Genomic DNA, 22,332 nt, shown 5'->3' on the forward strand with positions numbered 1-22,332 from the left:
TGTGTTTGAGGGAGAGAGTATGTGTAGATGTGTGTGGGTGTGAGTGAGTGTATATATGTATGTGTATGTGTCTTGTATGTGTGTGTTTGAGGGAGAGAGAGAGTATGTGTAGATGTGTGTGTGTGAGTGAGTGTATGTATGTATGTATGTATGTATGTATGTATGTGTATGTGTCTTGTGTGTGTGTGTGTGTGTGTGTGTTTGAGGGAGAGAGAGAGTATGTGTAGATGTGTGTGTGTGAGTGAGTGTATGTATGTGTCTTGTGTGTGTTTGTGTGTGTTTGAGGGAGAGAGTATGTGTAGATGTGTGTGGGTGTGAGTGAGTGAGTGTATGTATGTATGTGTATGTGTCTTGTGTGTGTGTGTGTGTGTTTGAGGGAGAGAGAGAGTATGTGTAGATGTGTGTGTGTGAGTGAGTGTATGTATGTGTCGTGTGTGTTTGTGTGTGTTTGAGGGAGAGAGAGTATGTGTAGATGTGTGTGTGGGTGTGAGTGAGTGTATGTATGTATGTATGTATGTATGTATGTGTATGTGTCTTGTGTGTGTGTGTGTGTGTTTGAGGGAGAGAGTGTGTGTAGATGTGTGTGTGTGAGTGAGTGTATGTATGTGTCTTGTGTGTGTTTGTGTGTGTTTGAGGGAGAGAGTGTGTGTAGATGTGTGTGTGTGAGTGAGTGTATGTATGTGTCTTGTGTGTGTTTGTGTGTGTTTGAGGGAGAGAGAGTATGTGTGTAGATGTGTGTGTGTGAGTGAGTGTATGTATGTGTCTTGTGTGTGTGTGAGGGAGAGAGAGTGTGTGTGTAGATGTGTGTGTGTGTGAGTGAGTGTATGTATGTGTCTTGTGTGTGTGTGAGGGAGAGAGAGTGTGTGTGTAGATGTGTGTGTGTGTGAGTGAGTGTATGTATGTGTCTTGTGTGTGTCTGAGGGAGAGAGAGTGTGTGTAGATGTGTGTGGGTGTGAGTGCACAGTATACGTATCTGTGTGTTAGTGTGTGTCTGCATCCGGCCGGGAACTGGGAGCGGACCGGTTCTCCGAGAGGAGGCGCTGCCGCCGGAGTTCGCCGCGGCCCGCGGTCCCCGCTTGTTGCCTCGCCGGCTCCGGGTTCCGGTGACCGGGGGAAGGCGGACGGAGGATGGGAGGCCGGCTGGCGCGGGCTCTGCGAAATTTTAACTTGGAGAACCGGGTGCACCGGCAAGTGGGCCAGCAGAAACCGAGCGTTGCCCCGAGACACCCGGGTACCGGTGCGTGCCTGGAGCGACAGTGGAGGGGTGAGGGGGGACAGTGGAGGGGTGAGAGCCGGGGGTGACGGGGGGACAGTGGAGGGGTGAGAGCCGGGGGTGACGGGGGGACAGTGGAGGGGTGAGAGCCGGGGGTGACGAGGGGACAGTGGAGGGGTGAGAGCCGGGGGTGAGGGGGGACAGTGGAGGGGTGAGAGCCGGGGGTGAGGCGGGACAGTGGAGGGGTGAGAGCCGGGGGTGAGGGGGGACAGTGGAGGGGTGAGAGCCGGGGGTGAGGGGGGACAGTGGAGGGGTGAGAGCCGGGGGTGACGGGGGGACAGTGGAGGGGTGAGAGCCGGGGGTGACGGGGGACAGTGGAGGGGTGAGAGCCGGGGGTGACGGGGGGACAGTGGAGGGGTGAGAGCCGGGGGTGACGGGGGGACAGTGGAGGGGTGAGAGCCGGGGGTGACGGGGGACAGTGGAGGGGTGAGAGCCGGGGGTGACGGGGGGACAGTGGAGGGGTGAGAGCCGGGGGTGAGGCGGGACAGTGGAGGGGTGAGAGCCGGGGGTGAGGCGGGACAGTGGAGGGGTGAGAGCCGGGGGTGAGGCGGGACAGTGGAGGGGTGAGAGCCGGGGGTGAGGCGGGACAGTGGAGGGGTGAGAGCCGGGGGTGAGGGGGGACAGTGGAGGGGTGAGAGCCGGGGGTGAGGGGGGACAGTGGAGGGGTGAGAGCCGGGGGTGAGGCGGGACAGTGGAGGGGTGAGAGCCGGGGGTGAGGGGGGACAGTGGAGGGGTGAGAGCCGGGGGTGAGGCGGGACAGTGGAGGGGTGAGAGCCGGGGGTGAGGGGGGACAGTGGAGGGGTGAGAGCCGGGGGTGAGGGGGGACAGTGGAGAGGTGAGAGCCGGAGGTGAGGGGGGGACAGTGGAGAGGTGAGGGGGGGACAGTGGAGGGGTGAGAGCCGGGGGTGACAGGGGACAGTGGAGGGGTTGGAGAGGTGGTGCTGTTGGAGGGACGATTCGGGACTCACTCTCCCTACCCATCTCCTTTGCACTGTGCCTGCCTCGTGTGCACTAAGGGGCAAACTCAAACAGGTTACACGAGGTTAAGGTGACTTTGAGGCTGGCTGGCTGCCCAGTCTCTGCCTTTAAACCCATGAACGCAAAAACAACCCACTGGCATCTAGCAGGTCTGTAATATAGCTTTACTTTCTCTGGTAGCAAAGGACATGTTCAAATAAATCCACAATTAAATTGGACTGGAGTTTGAGTTCTCTGGTGACTTGTTAACTACAGTGTATGGACTGAACTGACTCTGGGAGTCATTCCTGGATATGGTTGGAGCAATGCAGGACTCTGGTCAGACCCCACTTGGAGTACTGTGTTGAGTTCTGGTCGCTTCACTACAGGAAGGATGTGGAAGCCATAGAAAGGGTGCAGAAGGATTGGGAAGCATGCCTTATGAGAATAGGTTGAGTGAATTTGGCCTTTTCTCCTTGGAGCAATGGAGGATGTAAGGTGAGGTGCTCCTCAGACAGGATGAAGAGATCATTACTCCCCAACGCCATTCGGCTCATCAATTCAACCACCAGGGGCAAGACATGTTAAAGTGCTGGGGTTAGGACTGAGCTTAAGTTACCACTCAATGCACTTTAGTAAACTATTTAAGAACTTTTTAAAAGCTATTTATTAATGCTTTTTGGGAGGGTGATTTTAGATGCATATCATATTTATACTGAGTTAAATACTGTATGTAATTAGTTTTGCTACAATAAGTGTATGGGACACTGGAAAAATGTTGAATTTCCCCTTGGGGATGAATAAAGTATCTATCTATCTATCTATCTGATAGAGATGATAAGAGGCATTGATCGTCTGGATAGTCAGGGAGGCATTTTCCCAGGGCTGAAATGGTTGCTACAAGAGGACACAGGTTTAAGGTGCTGGGGAGTAGTACAGAAGAGATGTTGGGGTAAGTTTTTTACTCAGAGTGGTGGGTGTGTGGAATGGGCTGCTGGCAACAGTGGTGGAGGCAGATATGATAGGGTCTTTTAAGAGACTTTTTTATAGATACATGAAGCTTAGTAAAATAGAGGGCTATGGGTAACCCTAGGTAATTTCTAAAGTAAGTACATGTTTGGCACAGCATTGTGGGCCAAAGGGCCTGTATTGTGCTGTAGGTTTTCTATGTTTCTATAATTTTTTTCCCCTGCTGATAGCGCCCTTGTAAAGTGCTTTGGGGATATTTGTTATCTTGTGGTTGAGATAGAAATTGTACTAAATTATTGAAGCCAAACTAAGAATAAAAAGAATTGCAGGGCAGCACAGCACAGTAGCAATTAGCACAATGCTTTACAGCGCTCGTTGTAAGATTGGGGTTCAATTCCCACCTCTGCCTGTAAGGACTTTGTACATTCTCCCTGTGACCATGTGGGTTTCCTCTGGGTGCCCTGGTTTCCTTCCACATTCCAAAGTTGTATGGGTCAGGGTTAGTTGTGGGCACTGGAGGTGTGGTGACACTTGTGGGCTGCCCACCACAATCTTTGCTGATTTTATTTGATGCAAATGACTCATTACACTTTGTTTCAATGAAATATGACAAATAAAACTAATCTAGTAAATAAAGCTAATCTTAGAATATTCCATCAGTGTCACTATGTTGATCTATCATTTGTTCTTCTGTCACCCATCCTTATCGCCTGACTCTTCCTGTACAGTCAGATATAAAGATTAAAGATAAAGGTCAGCCTTATTGGTCACATGTACAGTGGAATTTGTCATTTGTGTCAATGACGAGCATAGCATGCCCACAGCTTACTAAGCCTGACATGTAAGTCTTTAGAATGTGGGAGGAGACGGAGGCGCCCAGACGCGTGGTTAGAGGCAGAATGTACAAATACCCTATAGACAGCAGTGGGAATCGAACTCTGATTAGTGATTGTGCCAACTGCATTAAGCTTTGTTGTTTAATGATGTTACTAACTTCAAGCCAATTGAAATTTTCCAGAGCGAAGGTCTGTAAAGTGATGTGGTACATTGCCTGGACTGACAAAAATTGATCTCAAACTCTGCATCAGACAATGTAGCACATTGACAGATCCTGGACCTGTAAAGCCAGAGCTGAAGAAAAACAAGAGCTTCTTTTGTCTTTTCTCACACGAGTTCTTGGCCCTTGAACCATTCGGAGAGTGATGGTGCCCCATATGCCTTCATATGGAAATATGGAACAAAAACCTCCACACATTGCTGTCTGTTTAATATTTTGACTATATATTTCAATAAAATTTAGTACTGGCATTTCAGATATCATGCAGCTAAATTATCTCCCAAAGCAAGGATAGTTTAATTTTAAGTTCAGGAAATGTATCCCTAGTGAATGTCTGAGGTATCTTTTTGTACACAGAGTGATGGGTGAGTTAGGGGCGGTTGTCATACGCAGATACGTCAGGGATGTTTTTTTTAAAAAACTCTTCAGATATAGGATTGGTAGAAGAATGGAGGGAGACATGCCCTTTTCTCGCTCTTGCTATCGGGTAGGAGGTATAGAAGCACACAGCGATTCAGGACCAGCTTTTTTCCCTCTGCCATCCAATTCCTGAACGGACATTGAACTCTTGGACACTGCCTCACTTTTTTAATATATAGTATTTTTGTTTTTTTGCATTTTTTTAAATCTATTCAATGCATGTATACTGTAATTGATTTAGTTATTTATTATCATTATTTTGTTTTTTTTTTCTTTTATATTGTGTATTGCATTGAACTACTGCTGCTAAGTTAACGAATTTCACTTCACATGCTGGTGATAATAAACCTGATTCTTATTCTGAAATGAAGGGTTAGATGGATCTTAGAAGAGGTTATAGTGTTGGCACTATATTATGAGCTGAGAGGCCTGTACTGTGCTATATTGTTCTATGAATAATTTCTGAAATTGTGACAAATTCCATTAATGAACCATAAGATATAGAGCAGAATTTAGAGCATTTGGCCCATCAACTTAGCTCTGCCATTTTATCATGGCTGATCCATTAACCTCTCTACTCCAATCTCATGCCTTCTCCTTGTAGCCTTTCATGCCCTGAGTAATCAAGAACCTATCATCCTCTGCCTTAAATACACCCAATGACTTGGCTTCCACAGCTGCCTATGGCAACAAATTCTACTAATTCATCACCTCCGGCTAAAGAAGTTCCTCCTCACCTCTGCTGTAAATGGACATCCTGCTGTTTTGAGGCAGTGCACTTTGGTCCTAGACTCCCCTACCAAAGGAAACATCCCCTTCACATCCACTCTATTTAGGCCTTTTGATGTGAACATGTAGCCATGAACATTAAAATTTGATTTTAATTCTGCAGATCATCCTGAAGTAAATGAAGTTCACAACAAAAATGAAGAGCTTTTGACTTTTCTGAAAAACGTTTATGTTGATTCAAAAGATTATTCATCGAAGGTAAGTGTTGTAAAAGATGCCTAGCGATGAATGTTTAACATTACACCATGGTGGTGGGGGGGTTAATTTCTCTTGTGGCCCTTTGGTTTTTGTATGCTAATATTTTTGATATGTTCTTTGTTTTAAATGGAGATAGTATACATTAGGATGTGGGGTGGAGATATGTCTCTACCAAAGGAGGTGTAAGGCAATCACAAACTAGAAAATCTGCAGATGCTGGAAATCTGAGCAACACATGCAAAATGCTGGAGGAACTCAGCAGGCCAGGCAGCATCTATGGAAAGGAATACAGTTGACATTTTGGGCTGAAACCCTTTGGCAAGACGGGAGGCATTCCTTCCCTCCACAGGCCTGCAAGTGTGGCCTGTGGGCAAGGTGTAGCACCTGCTTAGCCCTCTGATCAGGTTAGGAAACAGGTAGGCTGCAGAAAGACCTAAAATGATTAGGAGAATGGGCAAGAAGTTGGCAAATGAAATTCAATATTGGAAAATGCTTGCATGTGCACTTTGGTAGAAGAAATAAATGTGCGGACTATTTTCTAAATGGGGAGAAAATCCAAAAATCTGATATGCAAAAGGACTAGGGAGTCCTTGTGCAGAACACCCTAAAGCTTAACTTACAGGTTGGGTCAGTGGTGAGGAAGGCAAATGCAATGTTAGCATTCATTTCAAGAAGTCTAGAATACAAATGCTGGGATATAATGCTGAGGCTTTATAAGGCACAGGTGAGGCCTCACCTTGAGTATTGTGAACAATTTTGGGCTCCTTATCTAAGAAAAGATGCGCTGGTTCAGAGTGGTTGCTAGGGATAATTCAGGAAATGAAAGGGTAATCATACGAGGAACGTTTGATAGCTTTGAGTCTGTACTTGCTGGAGATCACAATGAAACCTTTCAAATAATCCCACAAATAAAATTGAACAGCTTTAAGTTCCCCGGCATACACATCACCGAGGATCTCACATGGTCTGTACACACCAGCTGTGTGGTGAAAAAAGCACAACAGCGCCTCTTTCACCTCAGACGGTTGAAGAAGTTTGGTATAGACCCCCAAATCCTAAGAATTTGCTATAGGGGCAGAAATGAGAGCATCCTGACTGACTGCATCACAGCCTGGCATGGGAACTGTACTTTCTTCAATTGCAGGACTCTGCAGAGAGTGGTGCAGACAGCCCAGCACATCTGTAGATGTGAACTTCCCACTATTCAGGACATTTACAAAGACAGGTGTGTAAGAAAGGGCCTGAGGATCATTGGGGACCCGAGTCACCCCAACCACAAACTGTTCCAGCTGCTATCATGCGGGAAGCCATACCACAGCATAAAAGCCTGGACCAAAAGGCTCCGGGATGGCTTCTTCCGCCAGGCCATCAGACTGATTAGTTCACTGATGTAATTGTATTTCTGTGTTATATTGACTGTCCTGTCGTACACACTATTTATTATAAATTTCTATAAATTGCCCAATGCACATTTAGATCGAGAAGTAACGTGAAAATTTTTACTCCTCATGTATATGAAGGATGTAAGAAATACAGTCAATTCAATTCAACTCAAATGTTCCCATAGCCTATAGACTCACTTTTAAGGACTCTTCACTTCAAGTTCTTAGAAGTTTTTGTTTGTTTATTTATTATATTTTGCTTTTTGCATTTGCATCATTTGGTGTCTTTTGCACACTGATTGAATGCCGAAGTTGGTGTGACCTTTCATTGATTCTATTATGGTTATTCTAATATGGATTTATTGAGTATGCCCGCATGAAAATGAATCTCAGGAATGTATATGGTGACATATATGTACTTTGATAATAAATTTACTTTGAACTTTATTAGGTACACCTGTACACCTGTTTGGTAATGCATGAATTAGAATTTATTTAAATCTTACATCCATCCCACAAAGTGACGGAATAAAAATCTTCGCGTTATGACTCTGTTGCAATGTTTAGACATGTGAATTTAAAAGTCTAATGACTCGTAGAAAGAAGCTGTACCATAGCCTTTTGGTTCTGGCTTTAATGCTGTTTGCCAGATGGAAGCAGCTGAATCATGTTAAGTGTCTAATCGGTCAATTGTGACAGTAACAGTGCTTAAAAGCACCCAGACGTGATCAAGACATTCAGTGTTGTTCTGACTAAACATCAGAATGGAGAAGAAATGTGATCTAACTGACTTTGACCGTGGAATAATTGTTGGTGCAAGACAGGGTGTTTGAGTATCTCAGAAACTGCTGATCTGAGATTTTATAACACAACAATTTCTATTGAGAATGGTACAAAAAAACTTTATATGCGTGGCAGTTCTTTGGGCGAAAATGAAGCTGACAGGAAGGTGACAATAACTCAAATGACCACTTGTTATAACAATTTTGTGCAGAAGAGCATCTCTGAATGCACAACACATCAAACCTTGAAGTGGGTGGGCTACAGTGGTAGAAGACCATGAACATCCACTCAGTGGCCAGTGTGTGTACATTTGAATCAGAATTAGGTTTATTCTCATTGACATTAATCATGAAATTTGTTGTTTTATGACAGCAGTATAGAGCAAGACGTAAAGACATACTAGAAATAATCACTAAAAGTAAATGGTATAGGAGGAATAGTGAGATCGTGTTCATGAGTTCATGAACCAAGAAGAAATCTGGCATTTGGTTTGTAAAGTGCTACCTATTTTCAGTTGAATGATATTCCTATTTAATGGATGGGATATTTGTGATGCTGATGAGGTGGTATTTGTTACCCAGTGGGAGCTGTGCCTCTGTTGGCAACAGACTTGATTATGAAATGCATCTCTGGGTTTAAGTTCCAATGCAACACAAAACTCTTTAGACCAGGGGTCCTCAACATTTTTTATCCCTTAACCGAGGGGTCTGTGGACCCCAGTTTGGGAACTCCTGCTCTAGACTAACACTCCAGTGCAGAAACAAGCAAGCAGGGAATTATTGCTGTTGTTTAGGGAATATCATCCCTCACTTTCTGTGACTAAGTACAGATTGTCAGACTGTTATATTGCAACTTGTGAACTTTGTACAACATCGATGTCAAGTTCATTATTATGTATACAGCTAAACAAAATAATGTTCCTCTGGGACCAAGGTGCAAAATACAGTGTATATATCACATACAGCATATAAGATACTACTGACAGATGAAAAATCCTGTAGATGTACAAGTTGGCATGAAGTGCATTTACTGTATATTATGACATCTGGTGCTCCTGAATCTGCCTCCTCTACATTGGTGAAACTCAACGAGAATTGGAGGACCATTTTGTTGAGCACCCCCACTCCATCCGCCAAGAGTGGAATTTCCTGGTGGCCAACCATTTCAATATCTATCCCCATTCTCATTACATGTAGGTCAATGGCCACCTCTTTTGCCATGATGAGGCCACCCTTAGGGTGGAGGAGCAACACCTCATATTCCATCTAGGTAGCCTCCAAACTGAAGGCATGAACGTCGATTTCTCCTTCTGGTAAAAATTTCCCTCCCTGTTCCCACTTCTATTCCCCACTCTGGCCTCCTACCTCTCCTCCTCACCTGCCTATCACCGCTCACTGGTGCCCTTTTTCTCCCATGGTCCACTCTCCTCTCATGTTCCTTCATCTCCAGCCCTTTACTTTTCCCACCCACCTGGCTTCACCTATCATCTTCTAGCTGGTCTTCCTTCCCCTCCCCCCATCTTTTTATTCTGGTGTTTTCCCCTTCCTTTCCAGTCATGGGTGCAAGGTTTCGGCCTGAAACGTAAAATCATTTACTCATTATTCATTTAAATATTTATTCATTTCCATAAATGCTGCCTAACTTGCTGAGTTCCTCCAGCATTTTGTGTGTTGTGTCTTATTGACTTACTCATCTCGGATGCCAGTTTTACTGACTTTAACAATGATTTAGAAGGCTTGTGTAGTGAAAGGCTTTTAGAAGTGGCTTTTGAACCTGTAAAATTGTAAAAGATAAACCCTTATAACAGCACTGTTATTTCTTTATACTGTTTATCATTAAGGACCCTAGTTGGTAGACTAGGGTAGAGAGTCTGATCATTCTCACTCCACCCAGTTCCACAGCTTCAAATTATATTGAGTTTTCACCAGTCACTGACAATTCAGTGTGCAGTAGTGAATGTAAGTTGGTTTATGATTGTCGTATGTACCAAGATACAGTGGAAAGCTTGTCTTGCATACTGGTTGTATAGATCAATTCATTACAACATTAGAAAGTTTTTAACAAGAACGGGCCACTTGACCCAACAAAGCTTGGCAAATTCCAACTCACATTGTGTGTTGAAATAACTATCGAGTTCAGAATTACAAGTCTCTAAGGTACTACACTCAACTACACAACTAGGTAGTTTATTCCGTGTGTCCACAACACGCTGTGTAAAGAAGTGCTTCCTGATGTTATTCTGAAATCTCCACTTCACCAGTCTCCACTTCTGGCCCCATGTCCTTTATGTTAGATTAATTTTGAACTAGCAGCTGGCATCCACCTTAACTATACCCTTAATGACTTTGAAAACTTATATCATGCCTCCTCTCATTCTACATCTATTTTGGCTAAAAAGATTTAATTCTTAAAATCTTTCTTCACAGCTCATACCCTGCAGACCTGGAATGAGTCTGGTTGCCCTTCTCTGGACTCACCAGTGCCTTAACATCCCTCAGAAAAAATGGTACACAGTACTCAAGGTGTGGCCTCACAAGTGCATTATACAGAACGAGAGCGTCTCTAGACTTGAACTTCACTGAGCACATTATATAGCCCAATATTCTATTAGCCTCCCTAATTGCTTCTGTGCATTGTTTAGATGTTGATAGTGATGAGTTTACTGGGGCGCCCAAATCCTTCTCATACAGTGCACTTTCTAACTCAAGACCCCCCCCCCCTTATATATTTATATCTAATGCCTCTACTTTCTATATGTAATATTTTACATTTACTTGAATTAAATTTCATCTGCCATTTATCTGCCCACATCTGGATTTTGTTTAGATCTAACGGTATTGATTCTGCTGCTTGAATGTTATCAGCCCATCTATCTAATTTTGTGTCATCAGCAAACTTTACTAGTTTATTTGTTATGAGCTTATCCAAATTATTGATTTAAGTTTAAAAACAGCAGCATCCCCAAATCCAACCCCTGCAGATCCCCATTTTATAGCATCTTCGAGGTATGAAATTGATCTCACCATAATTCACTGTTTTCTGTTTTTGAGCAAATTCTGCACCCATTCACACACCTTACCCTGAATCCCTATCTCCTGTAATTTGATTATTAACCTCTTGGGAGGTACCTTGTCAAAAGCCTTCTGAAAGTAAATGATATCAACCACTCTGTTATCATAAATGTTAGTTGTCTCTTCATGGAACTCCAACACATTAGTAAAACATGATTTCTCCTTTCTGAACCCATGCTGGCTCTCTGCTAATATGCCTGTTCTTATTAATTGCTTTTCAACTCATTCTTTATTATTGTTTCCATTATCCTACCTATGATACACATTAAGCTTGCTGGTCTATAGTTACCAGAGTTAACTGGGAGAATGTTATCCCATTCCCAGTCTTTAGGGATTCCACTAGGCTTCAATGACTTTTGAAAAATACATGTTAGGGGTTTGTATATTTAGTCACAGACCTCTTTATTACCCTTGGATATATGTTGTCTGGATCCAGAGATTTATTAACTTACAGCCTTTCAGCTGAAGCAGAACCTCACTTTCTAAGATCCCTAAGTCGATTAAAACAATCTTATTTTGTCTCTACACTTACTGGCATATTGCTAACATCTTCACAGATGAATACTTAAGCAAAATATGAGTTAGTCCTTCTCTGCATAATTTGACACCTCACTATTAATCCTAATATGCTGAACTTTCTCCTTGACTTTTCTTTTGCTACTAAAAGTATTGAAAAATCTTAGGGTCAATCTTAATATTAGCAATATCCTTCTCAACCTGCCTTTTGGCAATCGGAACTTCCCTCCTGACTATAGTGCTCATATTTTCAAATACCTTGTGGTTAACATCGTTACTGTTTTTTTTGTATCCCTTATATAGCTGTCTTTTCTTCAATAAGTTTTATGTGTATCTTTATTCCACCATGTAGTTGATCTAATGTTATTTTTACTTCTCTTGACCTTGGGTATTCCTGCACATTTCCTGCACTGTGCTATTACCTCTTTAACTTGACCCTGTAGTTCCTCAACCGACTCAATACCATGCAGCTCCTTCCACCATCTGAAGTTTTCACCACATCAGCACAAACTTTGCCTTTCTGAAATTCAATTTAATAGATTTGGTTATTACTAAAATACTCCGAAAAGTACTTTGAGACTAAACAATTTCCGTACTCAAAATCCTATCCTGATTGTTACTGAATATCAAATCTGGACAGGCCTCCCTTCTTGTTGGTGCATTAACATCTGGGTCAAAAAACAATCATTCAATGACACAATTAATTCACTTTCCTATAATCCTTAGTCACTGGGTTCTGCCACTCAGTAAAGTCTCCCGTAACTACAACGTCACCCTCAGAACTTGCTTTGTTAATATTGTGATAAAGTTTATTAAAATCACCATCAGCGTTAGAGGGTCTATAACATACACCCATTATTATTCCTTTATCTTGGTAGTTTTCAATTCTCACCCAGACATCTTCCCTAAGTCTCAATTCATCTCCTGTCATAAGTAACCTCATGTTTAAATTCTCTGTTATGTATATGGCGACTCCTCCACCTTTAAGATCTTGCCTATCTTTCCGAAGTAAAGTATATCCTTTAATAATATATTCATCACCATCTTCTGAGGTCAGCCAAGTTTTTGTTATTGCTATTATATCATTCACACTTGCATATAATTCCAACTCATTTATTCTTAATACTCAATAGACAGTAGGTGCAGGAGTAGGCCATTCGGCCCTTTGAACCAGCATCGCCATTCACTATGATCATGGCTGATCATACACAATCAGTACCCCATTCCTGCCCTCCCCATATCCCTTGACCCCGCTATCTGTAAGAGTTCTATCTAACTCTCTCTTGAAAGCATCCAGAGACTTGGCCTCCACTGCCTTCTGGGGCAGAGCATTCCACATATCCACCACTCTCTGGGTGAAAAAGTTTTTCCGCATCTCTGTTCTAAATGGCCTACCCCTTATTCTTAAACTGTGGCCTCTAGTTCTGGGCTCACCCATCAGCAGCAACATGCTTCCTGCCTCCAGCGTGTCCAATCGCTTAATAATCTTATATGTTTCAATCAGATCCCCTCTCATCCTTCTAAATTCCAGTGTATACAAGCCCAGTCGTTCCAATCTTTCAACATATGACAGACCTGCCATTCTGGGAATTAACCTTGTGAACCTACGCTGCACTCCCTCAATAGCAAGAATGTCCTTCTTCAAATTTAGAGACCAAAACTGCACACAATACTCCAGGTGGGGTCTCACCAGGGCCCTGTACAGCTGCAGAAGGACCGCTTTACTCCTATACTCAATTTCTCTTGTTATAAAGGCCAGCATGCCATTAGCTTTCTTCACTGCCTGCTGTACCTGCATGCTTGCTTTCATAAACTGATGTACAAGAACACCTAGATCTTGTTGTACTTCCCCTTTTCCTAACTTGACTCCATTTAGATAGTAATCTGCCTTCCTGTTCTTGCCACCAAAGTGGATAACCTCACATTTATCCACATTAAACTGCATCTGCCATACATTTGCCCACTCACCTAGCCTGTCCAAGTCACCCTGCATTCTCATAACATCCTCTTGACATTTCACACTGCTACCCAGCTTTGTGTCATCAGCAAATTTGCTAATGTTACTTTTAATCCCTTCATCTAAGTCATTAATGTATATTGTAAGCAGCTGCGGTCCCAGCACCAAACCTTGCGGTACCCCACTGGACGCAGCCTGCCATTCCGAAAGGAATCCATTAGTTGCAACTCTTTGTTCCCTGTCAGCCAGCCAATTTTGAATCCATGTCAGTATTCTGCCCCCAATACCATGTGCCCTAATTTTGCCCACTAATCTCCTATGTGGGACTTTTATCAAAAGCTTTCTGAAAGTCCAGGTACACTACATCCACTGGCTCTCCCTTGTTCATTTTCATAGTTACATCTTACATTACTGATATTTTTGTCCTATTCAGACCCATTTTGATATTTTTGAAGCCTATGATAGATTTATGTCCTAATATGTTATTCTCCACTAAGTTGTTTTTTGAAAAGTTGTGAACAGCCTATTCTACTTCCCCTACCCTCCCATTCCCTAGTTTGAACAGTCCTCAACTAACTGAGGCATACATTTGCCATCATCTGCTCCAATGTCCCATAAACCTATGCCCCGCTAACCTGCACCATGCATTAAATCTTCTAATCTTCTCCATCCTGCCTGGAATGGCACATGGCACGAAGTTCTGACCCTGAGCTTCCCACCTAACTCTTTGAATTTGTCTTGCTGAACTGACAGCCTGCCCTTACCTATGTCATTTGTTCCAAAGTGCAGATTGACTACTAGATTCAACCCAGCTCTGCCAGGAGCTCATCTACTTGTCCAGCAAGATCTCCTACTTGTGCTGCTGGTAGGCAACACACTGTACGAGACTCCTTGTCAATACATACCTAATTCTCAAACCCTGTGATACTAAGTCCCCTGCTATCAGTACCTCCTTTTTACGGGGTTTAGATTTAGGGTTATAGAGTGTCCTGCGAGGCTCCTCTGTTCTGCCTACCACTTCATTAACTGTAAAGCAATGAAAAAGCAGAATCAGACCATCAGAAGAGCAGAATTAGGCCATTCAGCCCATCGCGTATGCTGTGTGATAGTACAGCGAAAGTTCAGTGCTGCTAAACAGTATGGTGCAAGGTTGCAATGAGGTAGATTATGAGATGAAGATGAAGGTACTTGAGGACAGAATGAGTGCATTCACCTGTCTTTTCCATTTCAGTGATGGATTGGTACTTTCATATGCCATTCAAGGAGAAATGCCATCCTCGTCTTTCAGTTTACCTGCCTCCACTGCATTTGCTCTCATGGTGAGACTTTTCATTCCAGAACAACTGAGATGTCTTCATTCTTCAAATAACGGGGCTTCAATTCTTCCACTATCAATGCTGCACTCGATCGCATCTCTTCCATTTCATGCATGTCTGCTCTTAACCATCCTCCCGGCACGCTACCAGGGATAGGGCTCCTCTTGTCCTCACCTACCACCCCACCAGCCTCTGCGTCCAGCACATAATTCTCTGTAACTTCTACTGTCTCCAATGGGATCCAGCAGATCTACCCCTCCCCCCCCCCCCCCCCCCACTCTCTGCTTTCCACAGGGATTGCTCCCTGTGCAACTCCTTAGTTCATTCGTCTCTCCTCATTGATTTCCGTACTGGCGCTTATCCTTGCAAGCAGAACAAGTGCCACATGTGCCCCTCCTCCTTCTACTTCACTACCATTCAGGGCCCCAAACAGTCCATCCAGGTGAGGTGACACTTCATCCTGGGAGTTGGTTGGGGTCAGCTTCTGTATCCGGTGTTCCCGGTGTGGCCTCCTGTAGATAGACCTGTCAAAATGGCTGTTGTGATGTGCTGTAGTGAAAAGGAGAGCTGAGTATGTAAGTCTCTACTTGCCAGTATGTAGCCTCACATAGTGCCTCCTGGCTGGCAACACACAGAAACTGAACTCCTTTTGGACTGAGGCTGAACTGTCGAGGACGAGGAGGTCTGACCCATGCAAGCAGGCCCACTCATGCCCTAGTGCTCATGAACCAGATCCCCAGCTATGGGTAAGTAGCTCCTTGTGGGCAGCTTCAGGAGAGATGAAGACGACAGAAGTAAACCCAGACAGCACATCTAGAGTGGAGCCCCCAGAGTGGCTGGACATCATTGAAAATTCTTCCAGGATCTCCTGCAGTAAAGCTGGTGCCAAACCTATTGCTTTATAAGCTTTCCTTTGGACTGCCCTGGTGAGGCAGAGAGGGGGATTGACAACTGGGCATCTCAGGGTCTCCATGACTTCAGCCCAGACTTACGATCATCATCCATTGTCCTTTGAGACAGACAGATGCCAGCCAGATTTGGAGACCACTTCACCAAGCACCTTCTCTCCATCTATTACAAAAAGTGGGATCTCCTGGTGGCCACCCATTTCAATTCTACTTCCCATTCCCGTGCTGACATGTCAGCCCATGGCAGGGTCCTCTACAGCCAGGATGAGGCCACGCTCAGGTTGGAGGAGTAACACCTTATGTCCCATCTGGATAGCCTCCAACCTAATGGCATGAACATCGATTTCTCAAACTTCTGGTTATTGCTCCTGCCCCCACTTCAGCATTCCCCATTCCTGTTTCTCCTTCTCACCTCGTCTCCTTACCTGCCCATCATCTCCCTCTGGAACTCCTACCCCTTCCCCCTCTTCCATGGTCTTTTGTCCTCTCCTATCAGATCCCCCCTTCTCCAGCCCTTTATTTCTTTCACCAATCAATCTCCCAGCTCTTACCCCTCCACCTTTCCCCAGTTTCACCTATCACCTACCTCCTTGTACTTCTTCAATCTTCTTACTCTGACTTCTCCCCTTCCTTTCCAGTGCTAAAGATGGATCTCAGCCTGAAATGTTGACTGTTTATTCATTTCCGTAGATGCTGTCTCACCTGCTGAGTTACTCCAGCAATTTGTGTGTGTTGCTTTGAATTTCCAGCACCTGCAGATTTTCTTATGTTTGAAATGTAGTGAAATCTTGTGAGGGGATTTTTTTTTTTTCATTTGATTTTTTTTTCCTCTTGTGTTTGTCTTGTAGTTTGCTTTGTTAACTTAGAACATACAAAATTTGGCATAGACTGGATGGGCCAAAGAGCCTGTTTCTGTGCTATAGTTTTCAATGACATGATGCTTGACCCTTCCCTCCATTTTTCTATCATCCATGTGTCCGAAGAGTCTCCGAAATGTCCCTAATGTACCTGCCTCTAGAACCACCCTGCTAGGGCGCTCCATGTACCCACCTCTCTCTGTAAAATACATCCCTATAGCTAGCTTATATCTGAAATTGTATCAGCTGGTTGTAATGAACTTAAAACGCAGCTGCAGGACGTGAAGCTATCTACAGAAAACAGACCAAAAATGGACTGGAATCTGGAACCCTTTGATAATTGATATAATTTAAAGATTATTTTAAAAACACATACTTCAGCCCATCGCCTCTTCTGGGGCACAGGCTTGTCAGAGTCCTCTGTCCTGGGCCAGTCTTTTAAATTGCCCCCAGGTGTAGCTCATCTTCAAAGACCCTTACTCTCTTAGGGATGAAACCTTTGGACCTACTGGTGGCATTTCTGTAGCTCTGGGTTTTTGCGAGAAGTGGTTGTTAGCCCCCTGCCCAACCTTCTCTGTCAGTCATGCCTGGGACTGTCCATTGTAGAGTTTTAAAATCCAGTGTTGAGGGGATTATTTTACTGCCTTATAAATCAGTTTGTCTGGTTTACTGAACTAAACAACATAAATCTGTGCTCTTTTGAAGAAAGTACATGTAATTTCTAGTTAAGTCCTTATGTAATATACCAATTTATCTTATCGGTTATGGCTAGCTCTGTACATGTACATCTTATTTCTTTTTTTGTTCATGAGTTGTGGATGAGGGTTTCAATTAGACTAATGTTGAGGTTTTCTTTGTGTAGGCAGGGGTTCCCAGCCTGAGGCCCATGGACTTATCGGTTAGTGGTAAGGAACCCCTGCGTTAAGCAAAGGAGGCTGAGAGGAGATGTTTAAGACCGTTGAAGCCAGTGGATGAGGTACATGGAGAGAACGTGCTCTCATTTAAGGATGAGGGCCACAGTTTTAAAGTATTAGGAAGCAGTTATCGGGGGAATGCAAAGAATGGTTCTGATCTTGACTGTGGGGATCGTGGAAGTGAAGTTATTCAGAACTTTTCATTAAGAATTGGATAGGCACGAGGTAAAATAGTTTTCAGGGTATCGGAGAAAGAATGAGACAATAGGTCAGACTGTTATCCCCTGCAAAAAGCCGCTTGAAATAAATAACCTCGGACCTCGGTTCTTGTGTGGACTAGCCTTCGTGCCACAGCATTGCCTGCACCTGCCGTCCAAGGGAGAAGGCACCGCAGGTGATGTGTGAGAGAACACAGGCGCAGTGAGAGCACTGGAATTCATGCTGTGTTGGGGGGCTGTCCCATTGATGCTCCCTGGAAGGCCAGCTGGATTGCCTTCATCAGCAGCTGACCCAGTACGAGATGAGGAACTGCTATGTGTTTTACGTACAGAAACGTGGCTCCAAGACAGCATGTATCATCAATCTTCAGGCCATGCCACTTAGGGACTTAGTGCTAGTATATTTTGTGATTTTATGTGCTGGGTGCTCTGTGTGACTGTATGTACTGTGTTTTGCACATTGGCCCCAGAGGAAAGTTGTTTTATTTAGTTGTGTGCATGTGTCTCCTTGAATGATTCTATGCTATGTTTTGTAATTGACAGTCATGCTTCTATTGAAAGCTGTTGTCTAAAGATATTTTACTAGTGTTGTTATTTTGTCTTTCCAGAACGTTCCAATCAATGAGACGTCCAAGCAGCTGCAGGAGTACAGATTTCCCAAAGTCACTTTGAATCACGACCCAGCAGGGATTACACAAGTTCCAAAAGGCAAACTGAGCATTGTGGAAGTTCTTGCTGTTATCAACAATCACAAACTCCATCCCGAAGTATGGACTGCTGAAAAAATAGCTGAAGATTACAGTCTAGAACTTAAAGATGTTAAAGGATTGCTGGAATATTTCAAACCCTTCGAAATGAAAATTCTACCTCCAAAGCAAAAGAACAAGGAACTGATATCAACTAGGTGATAATGTGCACAATTTCAGTCAATATATTTTATAAAAAGGGAACCAAATGTTATTTTTTTATTTATGATGTACAACATGTGCGAGTAATGGAAATGTTATGGATATTATGGCTAACATTTCAGACCTATGCTGTAATGTGTGTAAATTGGTGTAGAACTGCTAACCTGTCAATTAGTCCTGTGCGCCATGGTAGCGTACCAGTTTGATGCCATTACAGCCTGGGGCTTTCCAGATTCAATTCTGGCACCGCCTGTAAGGAGTCTGTACTTCCTCCCCTTGAACCTTGTGGGATTTTTTCCAGGTGTGCTGATATCTCCCACAGTCTAGAGACATACCAGTTAATAGGTTAATTAGTCATTGGTAAATTGTCCTTTAATTATGTCCTGTATTTAATTTGGTGGGTTCTGGCCGGAAGGGCCTGTTCCATGCTGTATCTCTAAATAAAGTAAAACATTGACACTACAGTTTAGTGTCAGTTTGCATTGTGTTTCAATATGGTGTTCACTAAACCTGTGATCAAAACACCAGGTGTATCTAACTATGGCATTGATAGGAGAACCATAGAACATTACAGCACAGAAACAGGCCTTTTGGCCCTTCTTGGCTGTGCCGAACCATTTTTCTGCCTGGTCCCACTGACCTGCACTATAACCCTCCATACACCTCTCATCCATGTACCTGTCCAACTTTTTCTTAAATGGTGAAAGTGAGCCCGCATTTACCATTTCATCTGGCAGCTCGTTCCACACTCCCAACTCTCTCTGTGTGAAGAAGCCTCCTTAATGTTTCCTTTAAACTTTTCCCCCTTCACCCCTAACCCATGTCCTCTGGTTGTTTTTCTCCCCCACCTAGCCTCAGTGGAAAAAGTTTTGAATCTCTCATAAGCAAATATGCTTACAGGTTTCCCCTGCTATCTGAAGGTGGAGCGTTCCTATGAAACCGTTTGTAACCAAAATGTCGTAAAGCGAAGAAGCAATTACCATTAATTTATATGGGAAAAAATTTTGAGCGTTCCCAGACCCAAAAAATAACCTACCAAATCAAACCAAATAACACATAAAGCCTAAAATAACACTAACATATAGTAAAAGCAGGAATGATATGATAAATATACAGCCTATATAAAGTAGAAATATTGTATGTACGGTGTAGTTTCACTTATCAAAATTGGGAAGACAGCGAACCAAAATCGATTTGGAGAAAAAAACAGCACGTACATGAGTACGCACACAACTGCCCGCACAGGGCTTCACGGTCATCACAGTCTTTCTCGGGGTAAACACATGTATAAAGCGGGCATCTTTTTTTTGTAAAAGCGAAAATCCTCTTTGGTTAGTGAAAACAGGTACTAATGTAGGTCTTACATAACAGCGAGTTGTCGTAAAGCGAACGTTCGAAAAACGGGGGGCCACCTGTATTTGCTACATATCCTGCAGATTTATGTAAAACATCAATAAGTTAAAAGTGAAATGGAGTTCATTGCCAAGTGCACAAGTACATGTATGTACAGGTGCAATGAAAAACTTATTTGCAGTGTCATCACAGGTACACAGCATCAAACAAGCTGTAGTCACAAGAACAAACATTAATTAAAGACAAATTATACACAATTTTTACAACGAAACATAACTGGAACAAATAAAATTCCATTTTAACTTACTGTGGTTGTTGCTAAACTGGTGATTAGGGCTGTGCCAGTCAGTTCAAAAACTGAAAGCTTGAACCTGGTGATGTGGGGCTTTAGGCTTCTGTAGCTATTGGAGCTGTGAGATGATGGCAAGTTCCATTTCAGAGCTGTGAACAGATAATGGAGTCTGACCTTTAAGTGCCGTACGGGTAAAGGTGGCACTTTATAGATGTGGTGCCGTATTTGCCCCTCGGGAGCACATACCAAATAAAATAATTAAAACACTATGGAAGTAATCCTCAGCCAACACAACCGAAGGTATTTACCTCATTGCTCTTTGTGCCCCTTGCAAATTTGCCTTGTTTGCTTCTGTTTCAATAAATTTATTATGTATATATGTATGGGATCTGATTTATTGTCACACATACAGTGAAAAGTTTGCATATCGTTCATACAGATCAAATCGTTATGCAGAACGAGGTAAAGCAGTGAGAATGCAGAATAAAGTACAGCATCTGCAGGGAAACAGTAAGGTGCAAGTTAGCTTGTGAGGTCAGGGGTCTATATACTTATATTTGTATGTTTTTAGGCAATCTTTGTTACATCAAGTGGTTCTGAAAGTTACCGTATAGTCCCCTACTCTCTCATAATATTTCGTGTAAGGTATCATCCTTTGGATGATTATCCAATTTACTGCATTCGAACATTTTTTTAATGGTGGCTATATAAAGTAATCCTATCTATTTATAGCCAGACACAATAGTTATTTGTTCAGTGTTTTATAAGATTGCTTTTATATTGGGTTATATTGATATATATTTTGATTTTTCTGCCGCATTGGATCCAGAGTAATAATCATATGTGTTGCTTGGATTTCCAGCATCTGCAGATTTTCTCTTCTTTGTAGTGTTCGTTATTCTTCTTTCCACTCGTACTGAAGAATGACAGTAAATGAATCTTGAAATCTGAACACATTTAGTGGGTAGGTGATCAAAAACATTGAAGTGACCAGTAGAGGGAGCAGTTTGATAGTATATTCAGATGAGTACTGTCTGATTATCAGAGGGCTCAATTAACAGGTTTTACTGAACTTTTAATTATTTTCTACACTCCATTTTTAAGTCGATTTTGTGATAACCATTGTATTTTAGTTAAATTTGCAAATGTGGAAAAGAGAATGTAGAAATTTTAATGTTGATTTATGGAAAAAGCTATTTTGAAGCCACCTCATTGCCAGTTACACATCCCTGATTTCCAACCTACAAAATGAAAAATGAATAAGGTGTTGTCTGCTTCTGTATTCTAGTTTGACACAGAGAAAAGCAACATGGGGTAGGTACTGGGGGTTAGAAATTAAAATAGAAAATGACCAAAATCTTAGCTAGTGAGACTGCATCTATGGACAACTAATATTAATAACTTCTTGCAATGACTAGAAAAGATTAGTTATAATGGGATTTATGGCAATATAGAACCAGTTCAGCACAGAACAGGTCCACAACATTATGCCAACCTACAGTATATAAACCTACCCCACAGTCAATCTATCCCTTCCCTCCTACACAGTCCACAGCCCTCCATTTTTAATGCATCCTTGTGCCTATCTAAGAGTTTGCTAACTGTTCTTAATGTATCTGCCTCAACCACCACCCCTGGCAGCATGACCCAGGAGCCCAGCATTCTCCATCTCTGACATAGATGTACAGCACAGAAGCAGGCCTTAGTCATTCTAGTCCATGCTGAAAGCTTTTAAAAACCTCCTCCCATTGACTTGCACTAGGACCATAGCCCTCAATACTCCTACTTACCATGTGCCTATACAAAGGTTGCTTAATCACTGAAATCGAGCTTGCGTGTATCACTTGTGCTGACAGCTCATTTCACATTCTCATCCTCTGAATAAGTTTCCCCTCATGTTCCCCTTAATACCTTTTTACCTTTCACCCTTAACCCATGACCTCTGGTTGTCCTGCCTAATCTCAGTGGAAATACCTCTGTCAAATCTCGCCTCAATTTTCAACATTCTAAAGAATAAAGTCCTAACCTATTCAATCTTTCCTTATAACTCAGGTCTTCCAGACCCAGCAACCTCCTTGTATATTTTCCCTGTGCTCTTTCAATCTTACTTGCATCTTTCCTATAGGTAACTGTCCAAAACTTCACACAAAACACTAAACATCTCTAAACTTTCCTCCGCTCACATTAAACAGAT

The 22,332-nt window shown here is 42.9% G+C and overlaps 1 protein-coding gene across 6 annotated transcripts; it reads left to right on the forward strand.

Moving 5' to 3' along the window:
- The first annotated feature begins 1,043 nt into the window (after positions 1 to 1,043).
- ndufaf4 (NADH:ubiquinone oxidoreductase complex assembly factor 4) lies at positions 1,044 to 20,513 on the forward strand. 6 transcript variants are annotated; one of them, XM_059981380.1, is made up of 4 exons: positions 1,101 to 1,237; positions 5,569 to 5,663; positions 14,604 to 14,691; positions 18,194 to 20,513. In XM_059981380.1, the coding sequence occupies exons 2-4, from the start codon at positions 5,635 to 5,637 to the stop codon at positions 18,491 to 18,493; spliced, it is 417 nt and encodes a 138-aa protein (XP_059837363.1). In that variant the 5' UTR covers positions 1,101 to 1,237; positions 5,569 to 5,634; the 3' UTR covers positions 18,494 to 20,513. The 6 variants fall into 6 exon arrangements, with proteins under 6 accessions (XP_059837360.1, XP_059837361.1, XP_059837363.1 ...); XM_059981381.1 differs by having other exon boundaries at positions 1,127 to 1,264; XM_059981382.1 differs by lacking the exon at positions 1,101 to 1,237 and adding an exon at positions 2,172 to 2,400.
- Positions 20,514 to 22,332: the final 1,819 nt, after the last annotated feature.

Source organism: Hypanus sabinus, chromosome 10, assembly GCF_030144855.1.
Source record: "Hypanus sabinus isolate sHypSab1 chromosome 10, sHypSab1.hap1, whole genome shotgun sequence".
Classification (NCBI taxonomy): domain Eukaryota; kingdom Metazoa; phylum Chordata; class Chondrichthyes; order Myliobatiformes; family Dasyatidae; genus Hypanus; species Hypanus sabinus.